Source organism: Mixophyes fleayi, chromosome 11 (genome assembly GCF_038048845.1).
Source record: "Mixophyes fleayi isolate aMixFle1 chromosome 11, aMixFle1.hap1, whole genome shotgun sequence".
Lineage (NCBI taxonomy): Eukaryota > Metazoa > Chordata > Amphibia > Anura > Limnodynastidae > Mixophyes > Mixophyes fleayi.
This window is the reverse complement of record NC_134412.1, coordinates 20,922,226-20,943,407: the sequence shown is the minus strand read 5'-3', so window position 1 is coordinate 20,943,407 and position 21,182 is coordinate 20,922,226. Positions and strand designations below refer to the sequence as shown.

General features: G+C 41.7%; 1 protein-coding gene across 1 annotated transcript in view; it reads left to right on the top strand.

Moving 5' to 3' along the window:
* Positions 1-21,182, top strand: part of PRR12 (proline rich 12) — a 66,713-nt gene that overhangs the window by 24,934 nt on the left and 20,597 nt on the right. The window contains exons 2-4 of the mRNA XM_075191340.1: positions 14,326-14,438; positions 16,013-16,174; positions 17,330-20,919. Coding sequence (XP_075047441.1) covers positions 14,326-14,438; positions 16,013-16,174; positions 17,330-20,919 — 3,865 coding nt within the window. The remainder of the gene's footprint in view (positions 1-14,325; positions 14,439-16,012; positions 16,175-17,329; positions 20,920-21,182) is intronic.

The window sequence follows — 21,182 nt, the reverse complement described above, 5'->3', positions numbered from 1 at the left end:
GCTCCTAATGCCCAATGCGGCCCCACGTTTTTACGTAAGTCTGTGAAAATATTTGTTTGTCAATGGAAAAATATCACATTTTGTTATTTTGTAGTACAGTTCTGTAACATTATACAGAAACAACACTTGTATGTTTTGTACAATTATTTTATCTGAATAAAATTTACTCTCCTGTCAGGTGACTGCTCTGCGCACACATTACTGATGAGCAAATAAAGTCATTTTTCTTCCACATTTTTTTTTTCCTGGTTAAATTTGGCCACTTGGGGTTTCTGTTTTTTTTGTTGTTGTGTATATAAGGGCCATTTATGGAGACTATTGATAAGTGAAAAGGTAATGTTGCCCATAGCAACCAATCAGGTCGCCATTTTGTCTAGTGGCGGTTCAGAAAATAAAAAATAAATCTGATTGCTACAGCAACACCATCTTTTTCATTTGCACCGGTTTTCATAAATGTCCTTCCCATGGCTCATATAGATAAAGATATAGAGATATAGATGGAAAGAGATAGAGATATAGATGGAGAGAGATAGAGATATAGATGGAGAGAGATAGAGATAGGTAGATATAGAGAGAGAGATCTAGAGAGAGAGAGAGATCTAGAGAGAGAGAGAGAGAGAGATCTAGAGAGAGAGAGAGAGATCTAGAGAGAGAGATAGAGATAGATAGACAGACATTATATATATATATATATATATATATATATATATATATATATATATATATATATATATATACTTTATTTATTTATTATGAGATAGATATATAAATATTGCGTTATATTTCACCGGCCAATCATTATAGTAATTATAGATATACACAGTAATTCTTTTCTTTTGTGCAGAAGTTTAAGCCAGCAATTTTTGGTCTGGTACAATTGGTGGTGGGTGATGTAAAACATTACTTCTAGGTAGAGGGAGGGGACCTGATTTGATATTTACACCAAATATGACCCAATGATTCAGGTTTGCGTTTCCGATATTTAATGTGGACTCTAATTAGTTAAATTTACGTCTTGATCATTTCATTGTTTTGAAAGTCTATAAATTGTTTATTTTACCAGTGCTATATATAGAACGGTTTAAGTTTGCTATGCCAAGGGTTCACTCATAATCTGCATATTTGTTTACATGCCTAATTGAAGCTGCCAAATTGCTTTTCTTTGAGAGATGGGGGGAAAATGAGGACAAATTAAGCCACACCCCTCATCCATCCAAACCGCGCCCTGATCTGTCTAGACCAGTGATGGGCAACCGGCAGGCCCGCACGGACGGCCCTCTAACCTTCAGAAGGGACACTCATTCCATCGCATATGACCACCAGTATTTGGGACTATCGCTGGATATTTGGGACTGTAATATTGATTGTGATTAGCAGAAGGACGTTATACTTCCATTGTCTATTTACTAAATACTTTGCCTTCTAAATTACTTGTAAATGAGTCCTCTTTACTGTATATTTTTGATGGTTTGAACTGTCTGGATTATATAATCTTCAGGTTGGAGCATATAGCTAGCTGAGATACTGGGAAGCTAATGTGCCATGAATTTTCCTTTACCAACTATTCAAACCAGCAAAATATCACATAGGCAAACCGGGGGGAGGGGGTTCCTAGTGCCTGGAAACCCCCTACAAGCCTGGGGCACTGTATAATTGAGGTGGCTGGACTCTGCTCCCACTTCACACGACTCTGCTTGAAAAGGGAGAGCTGTGTGCACCTAACAGTAGTGCACGCAGCATTGCCCATGTATATTATAGGGATAGGAAGAGTTGGAGAGCAGCCAAACACTCTTATATTATAGCCACACCCCCCATGCATGCTGGTCACGCCCACTGGTGGCGTGGTGTGGAAACCCCCCTCTGCTAATCTTGCGTTTGCCCCTGTATCAGTTCATATAATTGCAATACATACAGGCCACGTATATACACTACTGATGCATGTAGGTAGTCACACCTCCACAACCACTAGCCACGGCTCTATTACAAAGAACATGCCATCTATACCGAGCAGAATACAGTGGCGGGTACACAATTCATCCCCTCTTAGCTCAATCATGTTCCTCAAGTCAACTTCCCCATAGTATGCCAATTTTATTCTTTTCTAGGGTTTACATTCAAATTAAATTGATTTTACACATTTTTAAGTTTATTTTTCTTTGCCAATGAAATTTAAACATATTTCACATAGGTGCTTTGGCAAGGTTGGCATGATGCCCTCTGCTGCCCTTGGGCACAGGCCTACCGTGCTGCAGCCGGAATGCATATAAACAGGCACTGGTAACAGTACATTTAGTAAAGCATGATTTTTTTTTACACTATAGGCCTCAGATTCTTAAAATATGGGTCAGAAACCTAAACATGATATATCCTCAAGGGTGGGTTCCATGATTGACTCCGGACAAAGGTGCTGAGCATTACCAACTATTAATATTGAGAGAGATAATCATCAACATTTATTTATATAGCACCAGCAGATTCTGTAGCGCTTTACAATTGGGAGCAAACAGTAATAAAACAATACAGGGGTAATACATACGTAGAGGTAAGAGAACCCTGCTCGCAAGCTTACAATCTATAGCAGGGGTAGGCAACCTGTGGCTCTCCAGGTGTTGTGAAACTACAAATCCCAGCATGCCTTGCCACCTATCTCCTGGTTATCTACTGGCAAAGCATGCTGGGACTTGTAGTTTCACAACACCTGGAGAGCCGCAGGTTGCCTACCCCTGATCTATAGGATAGATATATATGTTTGTTTGTTTGTTTGTTTGTTTGTTGGCAAATATCTTCCACAGCTCTCAATGTAAGGATGGAAGGACAAAACGACAGCGTGACAAAGCAACAAATCTTAGTCTGTTTAGCAAATAATTTGCTAATATATAAAAACTGGTAGAAACACAAATCGGACCCGTGAAGCGCCCGGTGACCCTGTCCTTTAGCGCTGTATAGTATAGGAAATTGTAATGTAAACAAATTGCAACATAAACTGAAATATGAGTTATAGTAGACACTGTCCATATGAGCTTACAATTAAATGAGAGGGAATCTGGTAAGAGAAAGGATGAGAGGGGACAAAGGGTCGATCACATAATGGGAGATTCTCTGAAGAGGAGATGCTGCTATAACTATATCATTTTAATTTTTATTTTAATAACTGATCATCATCACAGGCAGCTAAAGATATTATGGATCGTTACCTCAGGAGCCACCATTTTGTCTTGCTCCATATTGTGTGCTGGTCATGCACTCATGCTAGTGACTGTATGTCATGATCAAAATATCTATGATTACATGGCAAATTTCTTCACAGTTTTCTGTGTGACTGAAATACTTTTCTGGGGACTCGGGCTAATGATTTGTGACCTAAGAAAACCATTTTTTATTTTTTTTTCTCAGAGCTATTAAAAATGTTTATTTATTTTCTTTTCAAAGTTTTCTAAACATGTTTTTAATAGATGATGTGATAGACTAACTTTCACAGTGCAAATACAATTGTAAGATAATCTTAGATCATTGCTCGGCATTTCACATACTTATCGCATTGTTTCTTTAAGTGCCAAATAAGCATTTTATAGGCTCACTTCTGTTATGTCCAGTGTTCATGTGAGGGCTATATAAAAATCCTTTATAGCTTGGGGTGTCTGGTTTTCGTTTTGCTCTTAGTAGCTAGCTAACAAATATAGATTGGGGTATAGTGAGCAGTTCCCAAAGTGTGCTGTGGAACAGGCTATGTATCTACTAACGTGATATTGCTATAAGGTGTTGTGACACTACAAGTCCCAGCATACCCTTCCAGCAATCAGCTGCTATATATTGCAAAGCATGCTGGGACTTGTAGTTTCACAACACCTGGAGTGTCACAGGTTAGCTAACAGTGTGTAGTGTCATTTTTTTTGTTTATTTTAGGACAGTGCAATAACTAGGATATTACAGGGTGTTTATTTTAAATGGTGTAATATGTATTCAGAACAAAAGTCATGTAATTCTAATTATATTTTGGTGTAAACAAGCAACTTTGCCGTCTGCCTAGAGGGATTGCATTTTCATCTACTTGTACTTATAAACACAATTTTGATTGCTGAGGGCCTTCTGCTACATTCACTGTGAGGAGCGCTGCTACATAAGGTAATGAGGAAGGGGAATGTTATAGACTCAGGTCCATCTAACTTCATGTCCTACAGTCCCTGTGAGGAGCCCTATTGCACAAGTTAATGAGGAGGGGAATGTTATATAGAGGATGATTTAGCTTTTTGCACTGCAGACACTGTGAGGAGCCCTGCAATGTGAGGTAGGTCATGGGGCTGTTGTTTATGCATACATGATTATTAAGCTCCTCCCCCTATGGTCACTGTGGGAACCACTGCTGTGCAAGGTATTGAAAATGCCAGAGGCAGCATTGAGAAAGACAAGAGTTTTTATGGTTTTTATAGATTTTAGACATAGTGCCCCAAATTACATAAAAATCAGTAATCCAAAACAATAGCTGGATAATAGGTGCACCTACCTGTAAGGTCTCAAGCAGACACTTTGTGTGATATGTTATCCATACCAATCTATAGTTAAGACCCATAAAAAGCAAAATTTAAAACGGAATCGGAGCCAGAGGAACTTCCTGAAAGATAAATATTTGGCAAGTGACGGATGTTTATTTTCTTGATGTACAGGAGATAAAATATAATACAAAGGTGATACATTCTGATGTTACATTTCTTTTTCTAGCTCTGTTTACGCTGGGAAAATGATTCAGATGTTGCTCATTGCACGCTGCCATATTTCTGTAAATGTTCTCCTTACATCCTTATTGCTATATTTCTTACAGCCTACATCTCGGTTCTGTTAATGTATGCTATAGCTTTTTTTAAAATTAGTTTTAATCATAGCCAATTGATGTGTGCGCATGTTTCTTTCCATATATTTATTATAAGTTTTTTTTAAAATAAATTTGGGCAAGAATTAGACTTATGTTTTTAATCATATTTCATAATTATTGTCCTTTTACTTTTTTTATTACTATTTACCTTAGTGCAGAACTCTTAACAGACGGGCTGCCTAATGTCAATTATTTATAATACCTGCAGGGCATCCTGGTATCTAAACGCCTTATAATTCTTTCTTTGTAACATATATAGTCAGCCAAAGTTCTGATCCCTGCAAGTTGTTGTCAAGATCAACCCTCATGACTGTCGGTAATCCAGTATCTGGTATGACTCTTAAGAAATCTATCCTGACCTCTAGCCTAATTTATATTGTGTCATATGAGAGATGCATGTGGCTTTGCATTTAAAATGGTCTCTTTTTTTTTTGCTGGATTAATTTATTTTGACACATAAAACATCCACCCGCTATTGTTGTTTGAGAACGTTTAAAGGTAACAAAATAATCAAACTACATCCATTGTCTCTGTTGGTGAATGACCAGCGGTGCCTCCTTATAAGAGAAGCACCGCGTGACAACTCACCTCGTCGGTATCATCATCATAATCACCATTTATTTATATAGCGCCACTGATTCCGCAGCGCTGTACAGAGAACTCATTCACATCAGTCCCTGCCCCATTGGAGCTCACAGTCTAAATTCCCTAACGTACACAGAGATGGCCCGGAGGGCAAGACTTGAGAAACGCGTGAACTCGCGCCGCTCCGTTTTTACAACACCCTCCACAAAGCGTCGTCTATTACAGTTGTTGCTCATTATCACACGCTGTGGTTCCTGTTTTCATAATAGTCAAGAGGTCTGGCTGACAAGCTGCACGAGGATATTGTTTTTTTTCGGTGTGAAAGGCCACTACGAACGTCGTCTCCACGTCCATTTATTATGTAAACAATTGAGTTTGCTGTGGTTATCGCGAAAGGCGGCCTGCAGAGTGTGTAAAAATAGAAGAAAGCAAATTCGCGACGATGGCGGCATGCGAGGTGAAATAAAACAAGATAATCCCTCATTATTTTTCTAAATATGTATATCTAAATATAGACCTGGCTGTGCTGTCTGTGACGCTTCTGTGAATTAACAGCTGCTTCACATATATATTTAATACATAACATCATGTTGTCTTGTATGTGGCTGACTCAGAAATCTGTTTTTCTGATAAAAATATTTCAAAAGTGCTCTGTCTGTCTAGACGCGCATGTACATGTGACACTTTGTATAGCGTCTCGGCAGTAAGAGATAATGAGACTATTTTTGCTCAACTGTGTTAGAGGGTGAAAATCTCTGCCTTTTCCTTTGTGTCCTGTAGGGCTGGACACCGTAATATAATGTATAATACAGAATATCTACTAGGCGGGAGCCTGCGGATTCTTTTCAGGCGTTTGGGTATATGTGTGTACCCATTTTACGTCAATAGAAATTAAAAAATAAATCAATAAAAAAAACCAGATGCCAGCAATATATTATTTTTTAGAGCAATTTCTGGTGTACTGGCTTATTGGATTTTACCATTCTACCTCATTCTTCTCAACGTTTGTCCCAAGTCACGGACTTGAGTTGGGTACGTGTACCTACAGACATTTCGGCTATAAAATAAGCAAAATCGGCAACACCTCTAAGGATCCGAAAATCACTCCCACAATTTTCTATGGCTATGGCGACTGTCCATTAGGCATACTTACCTACTTTCTTCAGCTCTCTTCCGGGAGCCAGCCAGTGGAGGGGGGCGTGAGGGGGCGGGGCGGCCAAAATCGCGTCATTTCGGCCCCGCCCCCTGTGACGTCATGACGCAAATTGCGTCATTTGCCAGCGGGGGGCGGGGCTAAACGCCGCGATTCATCGGGAATCGCGGCGTTTGGGATCTAATTCTGCCCACTTCACTAGGAAGTGGGCACTTCCTAGTGAAGTGGGCAGAATTCGGGAGATTGCCACACTCGCCCGGGAGTCCGGGAGACTCTCGCAAAATGCGGGAGTCTCCCGGACATTCCGGGAGAGTTGGCAAGTATGCCATTAGGCCCCTCCTCTTTTGGTTGCTGGAGAATTTGGTACCCTCTAGAGAATAATTGGAATGTTGGTGGTTACTGGTATATTGTACCCTTGGCAGCCATCTTTGCTATAGACTGTACATTTTTATTAAATGTTTTATTGATTTTTTAAGAAAATCATATACTGTATAACCAAAAGGAATAAGGAAATGATAATTAACAATTTTACCTTCAATGTTATTTTAATGCAACTTATGGCAAGTCATTATTGTTGTATATACAACATTTACCAGCCAGTTGAGCTGATACAAAATGGCTGCCTTCTCCCATCGTCCCCCTCTCGTTTTTTGAGGCTGCAAGTTGTGACAGGAAAAACTTCACATTTGAAGTAAAAAATAAGAGGATTTATATTTTAAATTCTTAAGAAGAACAATAAAGTTCTGGTGTACTGTTTTTTTTCCATTGTTTAAGAATTTACTGTCATGCTCTGGTAGACAATAGGCTTTCCCATAAAAACTGGAAAAAAAAATTCCACCTTTATGCATTGTAGTAGATTGGTTTCTGTGTAATATATGAATAGATTTTGTACTGTGCGTTTAATGCATTTTTTTCGCTCATTTTTAAGGAACGCACTGTGGCAGCTTTTGGCTTACTTCTAGGTCTCATTCACAGATTGGCGCTGGACAAATGGGTAAAACGAATGAAAGCTAATGCATGTAATGCATTTTCTATATGCTTTACATGCGTTAAACTTTGACTTTATAATGTGTTGTATTGGTGGCAAGCATTAATGCTTGGGAAATCAAGGTCATGTCCTGTCCTAAAATTCTAAACGCGGCCCTAGCGTTTTAGAACGCAGTGGTGGGACTGAGCCTATAAATACACATAGCTACTAGTTTTAAGGCGGTTTTCAGATCTGAGCGCCAGAAAACGCAGCGGATTGGTGTTAACTGGAATTTTGAAGCAGTTCTTCAGCTACAATCGTAGTATCAACGTGGTTTAACTTTCCATATAGCTGTATCTTTTCATGTTGACAATAGCACAGTATGCATAGTAGTTTGTGAATAAATTATAAAACAAATCGCCCATTAACAAGGCACGTTGGACCTGGGTGTTAGGCAGGATAGTTGCACTTCCCTTATATTGGGTATCGTCTTGTGATTTGCAATTCTAGCCAACAGTCCGCTAATAATAATATCCGAGCTTGAATCTCTTGGCATAGATGGCTGGCTGGTACTTCCTGGCTGTCGTTTGGTAGCATGTGGGTCTTTTTTGAGTGGGCGAATCCGAGGGAATCAGAAGCACTTGGGTCGAGGCACTTTCTGACTGCCGTGCCGTCTGCTCCTGGCTTCTCTAAGCAATTTTCCCTCCGATATAGTTCACTTTCCCTCAGTTTCTAAAATGCAAAAATATATACACGGTTAATGAACGCTTCACCGCGCTGGTAACACTAGGAATCTCCCTGGCCTATCATTGCTTAGCAACTGTCACAATTATGCATCGGAAGCTTCCTGTGGGGTCAGTTAGGGGGAGAGGAGAAATGGGGATGTGGTTTTTCTACAACTTAGATTACAAGTTGTTTTACTATTAAATTAGACCACAAGGAATCCGAAATACTGTTATGCGAGCCTGGCGCCGTCAATTAACCTGTTCTAATTAGAATAACACAACTCCTTATGTTCTTACTCGTTTAAACATCTAGGGGCATATTCAATTGGGTCCAGCGTTCGCGATTTCGCGCTGCTGCGCACTTCCTGTTACCGCAACACCGCGGATTTCCGTGCGCACCCCATAGGGTTGCGAAGGGAGATCCGCGATGTTGCGGTACCGTATTGGCACTTTATGTGCGCAGGCGTGGGTAATCGCCGGACCTAACTGAATATGCCCCTTAATATTTTTACATTTCTCTCACTATGAGGTAGTTCTATCGAACATTCGAAACGGAATAGTGGAGGTGTTGCCCATAGCAACCAATCAGAGTCTAACTATCATTTCCTAGAATGTATTAGATAGATGATAGGTAGAATCTGATTGGTTGCCATGGGCAACACCTCCAGATTAAGAAGGTATAAATAGTTGATCATAATAATCTCTTCAATGTTAAATGGAGTTAATAGAAAGTAAAAGTTTTTTTATTTTTAAACACACAGTTGCCCTGTATACTCTGTGCCGGCAGCCAATTGCTAGGCCAAACATTCCCTATCTCCCCTCACCAAAAAAAGTACCATGATAGACGCCCAAATGATATTTTGTGAGGATTAATAGGGCACTTTTTCATTAGGGTCTGTTTTAAAGTACAGGCGGCAGCGTCTCTATACAGTGTGGTCTTCCCTAAAATGCTCTTGTGTGGAAGAAAAATTATGAATAAAGTTATTGCAAAGCACACATTTAATTTATGTGGTATTTTCTGTTTCATTTGCGATTTTACTGGAGGACATTTATAAAAAGCGGCCCCCACTGGGTTCTCACGGCAGCCTCCTGCGTTTTTTGTTTCACTAGCACAGTGTCTGGTTATTATAAGACGCAGCACAAGGCTAATGTGTAATCTTATAAACAACATTTTCCAGGAGTAGCCAAAAAAAAAAACTTTTTTAAACTTTTTTTTTTTTCTTTTTAAATTAAATTTTCCTTGGTTCATATTAAGGTTATCTGTAAATATCATCATATTTTATGTCTGTGACCTCAAAATAATAAGGATGCCACCCAATTGAAATCATTAGGATCGCTATGGCAATGGAAGATGACCGCAATCATCATCATCATCAGTTATTTATATAGCGCAACTACTTCCGCAGCGCTGTACAGAGAACTCATTCACATCAGTCCCTGCCCCACTGGAGCTTACAGTCTAAATTCCCTAACATACACACAGACACAGACTAGGGTCAATTTTTGATAGCAGCCAATTAACCTCCCAGTATGTTTTTGAAGTGTGGGAGGAAACCAGAGCACCCGGAGGAAACCCACGCAAACACAAGGAGAACATACAAACTCCTCACAGATAAGGCCATGGTCGGGAATTGAACTCATGACCCCAGTGCTGTGAGGCAGAAGTGCTAACCACTAGGCGCACCTGCGCGCCTGTTCTGTGTTTGGCAAGGAACACCAACGTTCCACTGAACACTGGATGATGCACTTCACCTTGTTTTGTGCGTGGTGAATGGCCGCCATAGAAAGTCAGTGGAAATTGTGAATATAGTGGTTAGTAGTAGGGTACGCAGGGAACAGGAAGTACATGCCAGTATATACCGGCCGGAGTCTGAAAGTTCCTCTTTTTTTCAGAACATACCTTTGCTCCCTGTACTAAGATCAGATAATTAGATTAGTATATCCTCAGACATTTACACAACATTGCTGAATTATGCTACCGATTAGAAGCTAAATATTCATCTATTTTGTAGAGGTAATTTCAGAAATATATTTATTTGTGAACTTCTGCAGTTCGCATTTGAACTCTTGTGTTCCTGCAAGAAATTGTATTCATCGACCGTGCTCCTAATTTTCACCACTGGATGGAGTTTGTATGTTCTCCCCGTGTTTGCGTGGGTTTCCTCCGGGTGCTCCGGTTTCCTCCCACACTCCAAAAACATACTGGTAGGTTAATTGGCTGCTGTTAAGTTGCCCTTAGTCTCTCTCTCGGTCTGTGTGTGTATGTTAGGGGGATTTAGACTGTGAGCCCCAATGGGGCAGGGACTGATGTGAGTGAGTTCTCTGTACAGCGCTGCGGAATTAGTGGCGCTATATAAATAAATGGTGATGATATGTGCTGGACGTCTTTCGGAATGCGCTCAACGTGAGCAGGTCCGCTAGTATTCTATCCTCTTCTGTACCATGCAGTAACATCTCGCTAATGCATCCAGATAGGCAGTAACCTAAACATGCGAGTAAAATAACCGGGAGCCCAGGATTACCTGATATGTACAGTATGTCATTAGATTACTGCATCCTTCTGAAAAGGGCTGTTTGTTTACACTGTACTCTCTGGTGATACCAGGAAGCTGTATTATTTTGGAAGCACAGTCCGACCCGTCACACAGATACAGGAGGAAGGGCTGGGTGTAGCTGGAAGTGATGAGTTTGGAATCCTGAGCCAACTGCTCTTTTCCATCTTACATCATACATACATACATACATACATACATACATAGAAGACAGTATTTGTTATTTAAGAGAACCCCACACATGAAGGGATTTAAGAGATCTGTCTGTCCCTCTGGCTAGCTGTTTATCTAATATCCATCTCATACGTACTTTGCCTACTCTCCCGCAACGTCAGGGAGACTCCTGGATTTCCTGTAGCTCTCCCGGAAGAGCAGGCCTTCCTGCTGCATCCTGGTCACTTCCTAGTGGGCCTCCATAATCTGTATTGCAACGAAATGTGCTGTGGAGGCAGGGCCAAAATTAAGGTGACATCCCCCAACATTTGCCTCTCTCTCTCTCTCTCTCTCTCTCTCTCTCTCTCTCTCTCTCTCTCTCTCTCTCTCTCTCTCTCTCTCTCTCTGTCTCTCACTTCCTCTCTCTCTCGCTCTTTTTCTCACGCGCGCGCGCACTCTCGCTCTTTCTTGCGCTCGCTCTTTCACGCTCGCTCTCTTTCTCGCTCTCTCTCTTTCTCGCTCTCTCTCTTTCTCGCTCTCTCTCTTTCTCGCTCTCTCTCTTTCTCGCTCTCTCTCTTTCTCGCTCTCTCTCTTTCTCTTTCTCGCTCTCTCTCTTTCTCGCTCTCGCTCTCTCTCTTTCTCGCTCTCTCTTTCTCGCTCTCGCTTTCTCTCTTTCTCGCTCTCGCTCTCTCTTGCTCTTTCTTGCTCTCGCGCTTTCTCTTTCGCGCTCGCTCTCTTTCGCTCTCGCTCTCTTTCTTGCTCTCGCTCGCTCTTACTTTCTCGTTCTTTCTTTTGCTCGCTCTTTCTTTCTTTTGCTCGCTCTTTCTTTCTCGCTCTTTCTTTCTCGCTCTCTCTATATATCTCTCTCTCATTGGAACACTGTGATGGAGGAAGCCTGATTTATAGTGTACAGGGCAGTTTGTGAAATAACTAAACACCTTCCTCTCTTCTGTCTTTAGTTACTCCTCAGCCTTTTTATTTTCTTTAATCTTATTTTTTTGATTGCCTGTCATTGTGGAGACACATTGGGGCCGCTATGTAGAAGCATACTGCTAGCAACCTGGCGGTAATTGTATAGTGTCCCTCTTACAGAAGGACGTAATTGAAGGACATGCAATGGGCAAATGGGAGAGAGGGTCTCGCACATGTGAAATTCTAAGTATTGTTGGGTTGCTATGTAAATTCTCCGGCATAGCAACTACATGTCAGGAGGAACTACTCAATCCACACTAAAGAATTAAAACATTATAATTAAATGGAGAAAGTGATCTATCTGGCGCTGCCTCTTGTGTCTGAATCCAGGAAACCACACAGTGCATTTCCGCAAAGCAAGACTGTCAGCCTGTTGGTCACTCTCGATCTGCTCTGTTAGAGAAGTACTTACCTCCAAACATGGCAACCTGCTGCATTGGAGTGAATGAAAGCATGCATACATGAGATCAGTCTTCATGTACGTCTCTGATATTCTGCACTTCTATGATAGTGAGAGACATTGAATACAAAGATTCACCTGCATAAATACTGGTACGAGTGATATTTATTTTAGTGCATCATTTCAGTTGCCTGCAGGATACTTTAATTCATTTGTTTAGGTATATATGATTCTGTATTCTCGTGTAGAACAAAAAATGTTTTTTTGTAAGCATATATTTAGCTAGAATATATAATTTAAGGGATATGGTAATATACTATAAGCGCTACGGAATTTGCTGGCGCAATATAAATAAATGATGATGATGATACTATGTGTTATACATTACTTTATGCTACAAAATAGTTTGGCGTTTCTCATTAAGCTCTCCTACGTACTGGCGTTAACTTGTATGCATTTACTAAAGTTTCTAAAGCTAGTACAGTACATGTAATGAGTCTTGACAATGGAAGCCATCCAACGCGTTTTAGTCCTCGCTTCGGGAGAGTTGCGTTAGCATCGCAGTTTTCCGATCAGTTCTTGATTCAGTGCATTCAACTTGCATGAAACTCACTGATGGAAGTGAATGGATTGACCTCAGATGGCCGCCTGAAGGCAATGTGAAAATACCAAGATACTGATTAACTATCGCAGTGTCGAACGCGTCAGTGGGTACCTGGCCTAAGGCAGGAGAGCACATGAAAAGAATTTCCACACCACATTTATCTAATTGATACACGCCTTTCCCTAGGTACTGTGTCCCAGCCCTCACCTCATATCCGATAGGTGGGGGACGCTTAGGTTCCATGGAAGAAAGGGTGTGCGGGGTTTAGATGAGTTGTCTATCTTGTCCGAGCTCATATCTCCGGCGAGGAGAGCAAATATATTTTGTAACAAGTAGGCTGAAGAAGGAACGGTGCTGAAACTTTTAAATTAACCTAATGGCAGTTTTGTGCGTGAAGTGAATATATTAATATTACTGGTCCTTACTTTTGTGGCTTACATTTTTTTTCATTATTAAAAACAGCATATTCAATGCTATTAGTTTTAGAATAGTAAAATTATTTTGTGTTTTACTTTTGTTTTTTTTAAATGGCAAGCTAGGTACCTTTTTAAATCACTATTGCCTTTTTAAAATCTCTCTGGATGGATAAATATGACACAGGCTTACAGCTCTCAGCATGCCATGTGATGGTAGAGGGGGAGAAAGAGGGGAGGGAGTCACATTACACATAGAGCTCAGAGCTTCTCTACTTATTACCATGACGACCACAGTCACATAAAACTGTACATCATTAATAGCAGTCTGAAGAAAAAAACAAAAAAAAAAACAAGGGAAATACATCTGTCAGCTGTAACTTGCCCATATCTGTTTCCTGTGGTAATGTGCAACTGAAAGAACACTGAGGGTTTGGAAGTCTGTAAATGCTTGTAAAAGTTGGTCTACCTTGCATCCGTTTGTGGGGGTCTCTCTGTGGGCCATTTGAAATGTTGAGAGGTATGTTGTGGTGATGTGTAATAGATTTGGGCAACAACATACTTTATGAAACCGTACAAAATAAAGGTGTTCTAATTCACCGTAAGATTGAGCAGTTTCCAGAGTTTTAATATGTGAATTTTACATGTATAATCACTTTTTTGCTGATTCCTATTTCCAAGTTATATATTTTGTTAGTCTTAACTACGTTTGCAACAGTTACAACTATAAACTACCGGCTGTTTTATTTTGTGACACCGTTATTTAAAGCGTCTCTGTGCCTTTGAAGCTTAACTCTATGGCTACACAACTTGGAGGGACGCGTTTCGCGTCCCCACCATATGAATGTTTAATGAGAAAAATACCGCTGTAAAGTTATAATATATTGACATGAAAGTGTCCATGTTAATGTTTCGTCTCTGTTTCTCTTTCCAGCTTGGTCTACGGAAGCTCAAGAGGCTCCCACCCAGACACGGATATTTTGCACAGACAGGCGTACGGAACACCTCACCCTCTCCAGGGCTATGCTACCAACCACCACCCAGCAGGTAAACACAACTGCATCGCTCGTGACCGTTATCCAAAATGCATTTTCGTTTCTCTTGCGTGCACATTTAATTCCTTGTACATGACCAATAATAATTGGTTGGGAAGAAATGGCGCCTACAACTGGCGATACAATGAAAAGGTGACTTAGTAGCTTTGTAGCGTTTGAGTGATATTAGTAGATTGCAAAATTAGTGATTTGAGGTCCATGTGTCTCTGTATTATGTTATAGATATTGTTCGTTGCAGTGGTTCGGTGATGTCACTGGTACGCTAATATTAATACGCTGTATGGTCATAAATACTGCTTTAGCCCACGATAATGCTACCTGTACGGTGTGGGAGCAACAGTGAAGTCCTTTTAAAAAGTCTTTCCACACTGGCACATCCCCCCTCCTTAAGCTGGGTACACACTACACGGTTTTCATCCAATAATCGGCTCAACCAGCCGACATACGACCGCTCGTTCAAAAATGGGTCAGTGTGTGCAGTGACACGATGGTCGAAAGTCTGCCCAAATGGACGATTGTCGCCTCATTTGGTTGGTCGTACCGTTAAATATTTTCGTTCCAATCTCGTTTCCGCTGTGTAGTGTGTATAAACTTCCGACCGATCCACAACAGTGAGTACGAAATTACAGTCATTGCTCACGACAACATGGCTGTAAAAAGTGGCTAAAGGGACGTCCGCTCTTCCCTTTATCCTCCTAAACAAGGCTAGTGTGTATGCAGTCCATGGACCGAGCGATCGGAACATCGATCGCATGTAAAATCGCTCGGCATAGAAAGTTGGTGGAAAATTCTGTAGTGTGTACCCAGCTTAAGCGGCGGCTCTGAATACCAGCTAATGACGGAAATCTACAGGAAGACGAATCTTTAGTTAAAGGGGGAAAGACGTGTATAAGAGAGGAGGACTGTCCCAGAGTGAAAATCCCCTTCAAACTAAAATAGGAAAAGCGAGTTTTCCCAATAGCAACATTGCATTTGTTTTGGAGTTAAGAAGACTAATAATATATAAACCAGTAATTATTTCTTAAGTGCTGTACTGTTGTACGACCGGTGTGTAGTAATTCTCAAGTTGGATCCGGAAAAAAAACTGTTTTCGGTGTTTGACAGAGACCTAAGCTTGAAAAATGGTGCATTGCATCAGAACTACCTTTTTTTTTTTTTTTTTTTCCTTTATTTTATTTCTTGTCGATTGCAGTACATTTTATTATTTTTTGTTTTTTTTTTGTGCTTTTTAGTTTCTTTGGACGGGTAAAGTTATTGTGCTGAATCGGGGTATTAAATGACCGATTATGTGGTGCTATAATGAGCATTGTTAAAGCAGGTTTAAATGCTTAAATGAAAGCCTGTACCCACAAAGTATATTTATTAGATTGTGTCTTACCTGCTGCAAGAAATGTGGGCGCAGCGAAGATTTTGTTGGTGTTTTGGGGACACAATCATGTTTGATTACCCCCTTTTAGAGCCGTTATATGTAGCTGTTGCTAATAATCTTTGAATTTTTTTTTGTGTGTCTGTTTTACAGTCGTAACGTGATTGTTAGTAATGAGTGGAATCTCTCTCTCCTCTTAGGCTTGTCTGGGTTGTTTGAGACCGGCCTCCACCATGCCGGTAGCGGGACCCCCGATGCTTCAGTCATGAATCTGATCTCGGCTCTAGAATCTCGAGCTCCTCAGCCGGGACCCTCTGCTTCCTCCCTCCTCTCTCAGTTCCGCGCACCGTCATGGCAGACAGGTAACTACCTCCAGGGATAGAGTGCTTTGATGAATGATTGGTGCACACTCTGGCAATATGCATTTCACAGCACAGAACAACTTTGTCCTCCTACGGTTAATTTTGTCCCAAATTTGCACCAAGGACGTTTTAATTAAATTTTCCTGGATGAGTTTGAAATGAGTATTATAAACAGCCATCAGATATGTTTATAATGCATTTAGTCAGTGACTATTCCATGGGACATTTCCATATTGAGAATTACATTCCGTTGAAGTATATGCGCATGTATCTATGACTGTATTTTTGGGCCATTATTCATCCATCCGACAGCAGTCCGTTACCATGGATAATGGGATAAAACGAGTCCAGACATATTATGTTGCAATTCTTTGCTGGCTCCTCGCTAAAACCAAAACCGATCTAATTATGTGATGGCGGAAGAATGAATAAGACAAAAGTGCAAATTATATTATCAATTGGGAAATATAAATTAAAAAAAATGTTGGTTCTTTAAAAACGGGGCAAGCTGGTGATTTTAATTGAATATTATTGTTGTTGATTTATAGAGCGGCCACTGTATTACACAGCGGGGTACAGAGAATTTGTGTCATTCACTTCAGTCCCTGCCCCATTGGAGCGTGCATTCTAAATTCCCTAACACTCACAAAACACACTCACACTCACTCGGTTAATTGGCTTCTAACAAAATGGACCTTACCAGTATGTTTTTGTGAGGGAGGGAACCAGAGCAACCAATGGGAACCCAGGCAAACACAAGGCAACATGCAAACTGCATACAGATAGGGCCCAGGTCGGGAATTGAACTCATGGCCCCAGCGCTGTAAAGCAGCAGTGCTGACCACTGTGCATCTATTAGCGTAGGGTCTAATAAAAAAAATGTCCGCTACCATCCTCTACTCCCATTTGCCCACAAAATGGTCCAACATGACTAATCACTCATTGGCCTAACCAGCATGTCAGAATCCGAAGCGGATTGTGGAATGTTAGCTCTCTAGATCAGTGAGGAGAGCTTGAAACATGCTGTAGAGCAGTGGTGAGAGTAATATTAATAATTAAGATATTGGAAAAAGTTTTTAATTTTATTAAACTTTTTTGCATTGTATCATTCTGATGCACTATTTCTTTTTGTCTTTTGCTTTTTTCTTTTTTTAGCCATGCACACCCCTGCCCCAGCAGAACTCTTCATATCTGGAGCCGGTACATTTCCATCATCCTCTGCCCTTTCTGCTTACCAGCACCCAGCGTCTTTCAGTGGTAGAAGCTTCCCCGTAACATCTTCGTTGACACTTCAAGATGCCACCTTCAGCCCTACGTCAAACGGTCTCCTCTCTCCTCACGATCCACTTCTCCATATAAAGTCATCACAGTCTTCTGTTCCGTCTTCACTGAGTTTCGATCGACTTGGCAGCACGGTATTAGGCTCTGGACTACAATCTCAGAGCTCAGCCTATCGCAGTGCCCAAGAATCCGCTTCACGACACCTTCCTTCCCAGTTCAACCTGCTCTCCTCCTCCCTTGGTCCTTCTGAACAAACATCCCAGCTCTACAATGCTTCGGTATTCTCAAGTTCTCCGGCCTCTTCGATTGAAAGAGCAATGCCTCGACAAGACAGCGTTATTAAGCACTACCAGCGGCCCTCCAGCGCCCAATCCCAGCTTCCCTCAGCCGCAGCTGCTGCTCACTCCCTGCAGCACTATCTAAGCTGTGGAGGTAGTTACCAGCAAATGCCTCATCGTTCTAGCTTGTCCTGCAGTCCGTTGGGGGACCAGTCACCTGTTAGCAGTGAGGGTTCACAGCAGAAAAACTCGCAGGCACGCCAAGAGCAGTCTCAGAGCTACAGACCAATAATTCAATCCCCTGGGTATTCAACCTCTTCTTCTTCCAACAAGTCCAAGAGCTACTCGGCTTCTAGGCAGACTCCTCGATCTACCGCCACTCCAAAGTGCCAAAGCATTGCAACCACCGGACAGACACACAACTATTCCTCCTCCACTCCAAAGCCCAGCTCTGTTATATCTAGCCAGTCTCAAGCTTACTCACCTGGACAACCACAGAGTCTTCTTTCTATGTCCCAGTCACAAAACTATGCTGTAACTCAGTCGCAGAACCTATCCGCCGTCACTCAGTCGCAAGGCTTTACATCTAGCCAGGCCCAAGATCTAACAAGTGGGAGCAAATCCCAAAGCTATACAACTAGCCAGTCACAAGGCTTGCAGACATGTGTGAGCCAGAATCAGACCTACTCCCCAGAGCAATTGCAAGGGTTGTCATCAGTGGGTCAGATTCCGAGCTACAGTGTCCAAACAGAGTCCCATGTGTCTGCCAGCCAGGCTCCTAGTTATGTTCCTGCTCATTCTCAAGGTATGCCAACTGCCAGCCCTTCCTTGAGTTACAGTACTGGCCATTCCCCAGCCATGTATTCTTCTGTTAGCCATTCCCAGAATATGTCAGATTCCAGTCCATCCCAGATAATTCGACCTCTACAGTCGCCTACGTCAAGTCGATCTCAAAGCGTAGCTTCTCCTGGACAGTCTCAGAAGTATTTGACTTCAGTGCTATCACCTTCGTTCATGCAAGCTTCCCATTCGCAGAGCTATCAGAACTCCCAGTCCAGTCTAGAAAGAACACCCTCCTACAGCAAACCAAAATCTGATTCTGATCTTCTCTCCACTGAAAGGACAGATGATGAAGACTTCCTCATTCAGCACCTATTACAGTCACAAAGTCCTCCTCGGGTCTCCTCTGAAAGCCTTGTGGAGTGTGAGGAAAGATCTAGTAAATCAATGGCCTATGAAATGAGCAAAACTGAGGAGAGGTATCACCTGCAAAGTGTTATAAGGACTAATTCAAACTTGGACAACCAAGGGTTGGAGTTGTCTTTACAGAGCTTAAAAGACAAGAAAAAAAGTGATCGCCATAAGGAATATGCTAACACAAGGTCAACTCCGGAGTCTTTGGGAACATCTGTTGTCCATTATAGTCACCAGACCGGCCCCATGGATTCATTCACTCAGGACATCAAAAAGTCAGTAGACCATCTACCACACATGGACACCTCAAATAAAGACTTAAACTCTGCTCATTCATACATGCAGAAAACTCCGGAGCATTCGTCGCAAGCTCATAGAATGGTGGCCGAGAGTCAATCAATGGAGACTCACAACATGCTACAAAGCCAGCAAGGCACTCCAATGATGATGGACGGCTCTCCTGATATGCCACTCTCTCTTACCCACCAGCCAACCACTCAACAGTCGCAACTCCTGCAATCTGTTCTCACTCATACCCAGAGTCAGATGCAGGCACACCAGAGAAAAGTACAGTCATCAATGGATGTACACCTTATGGAACCACAGAGGATCCAAGCTGAAGCACAATCTCCACAGCTACAAATGCAGCTGCAGTCGCAGGCTTTGGAAGCTCATTTACAGTCGCAACAAATGCAAGCTCATGTTCGCTCTCAGTCCATGGAGGTACACTCTCGTTCCCAATCAATAGAGGCGCAGTTGATGGATTCCCACCAGATACAGACAGACCAGCAATCCCCTCAGCTCCAGGCACAACTTCAGTCAGAGCGCATGCAAGCAGAGATGCAGCCTGAGAGGATGCAAGGATCCCTCCAGTCTGAGGGCATGGAGGGACTTCCTCAGAATGATGCCATGCAGGCGTTATCCCGGTCTCAAGAGATCCAGGACTTTCTGGAACCTGACCTGAACTTGGGGTCTGTGCAGGGTCAGCAACACCTATTATCTGATGGAGGAGACCCCATGCGTTTAGATCCAGAGTCCTCCTCTCAGCAGGTGCCTCAAACTCAGATGGAGCCCAAGGATCAGTTTGACAGCCCGAGTCCTCAAGGATCAAAGCAGCGGTTTGTTCCGCTGACCTCTATCTGTTTTCCCGATTCTCTTTTGCAAGATGAGGAAAGAAGTTTTTTTCCTGGCATGGAGGATATGTTCTGTCCACCACCTTGTGGAAATGATGAGTTTCCCAAGTCCAGTTGTGGCGATGATGGTTCTCAGAGCATGGACAGGAATGAGGCCATGAAAAATAGCTATGAGATGATGCAGTCTAGCCAAGGCTATTCAGGTTACTGCACCAATGAAAGTAATGACAATCAACAAAATGTTCACTTGGGTCTGGACTCTGTATCTGTAAAACATGAACTGCCATCTACTGTCAACACAGAACAATTAGGACTAATTCAGTCTAGTCATGGCCAGCAATCATCGGAAGTAAAACCAGGCCTAACCTCGCCCATATTCTGCTCTTCCAAACCCAAAAAGCTTCTGAAGACATCCTCTTTCCACCTGCTGAAGAAGAGAGAACCCTCTTTCCAGCCTCCCAAGAAAAACTATGCTCAGGAGTACGAGTTTGAAGATGATGAAGACAAGGAGGATGTTCCTGCAGACATCCGATTAAATAGTCGTAGATTACCTGATCTTCTCCCGGATCTTATCTCTAGCTGCCGTACTCGACCCAACATCAGCCCAATGGGCGATATTGACTTCTGTCCCCCCAATAACATGGATGGACCAAAGAGACGTGGCCGGAAACCCACAAAACCTAAAAGAGAGGGTCCTCCAAGGCCCAGAGGAAGACCGAGGATCAGACCTCTGGTCGAACCACATGTTTTAGGTCATGAAGGCATTAGAAAGCCCCGTGGAAGAGGTAGAGGGAGAGGCAGGAGGATAGCAGATGAGGGAAGGGAAAGTATGCCATTGGAGCCCCTGAAACCACTAAAGGTATGTGGAGTGTTTTTCCACACAATGTAAATGGAAAAAAAAATTGCAAAAAAAATAATAATAATAAAAAAAAAAAAAACATTAGCAGAAGATAAATGACTGTCACAAAAATGCTGTTTTTAATGTCTGTTTTTTTATTTATTTTTTATAAATCCATAAAATAAACATTGTTTTGAGGTTTTATTTTTTTTGTTTGTTTGTTTCTCATTTTAAGTAGTAGCTGGTAATAAAAACATAAGAAAATAAAATAAAAAAAAAAATTA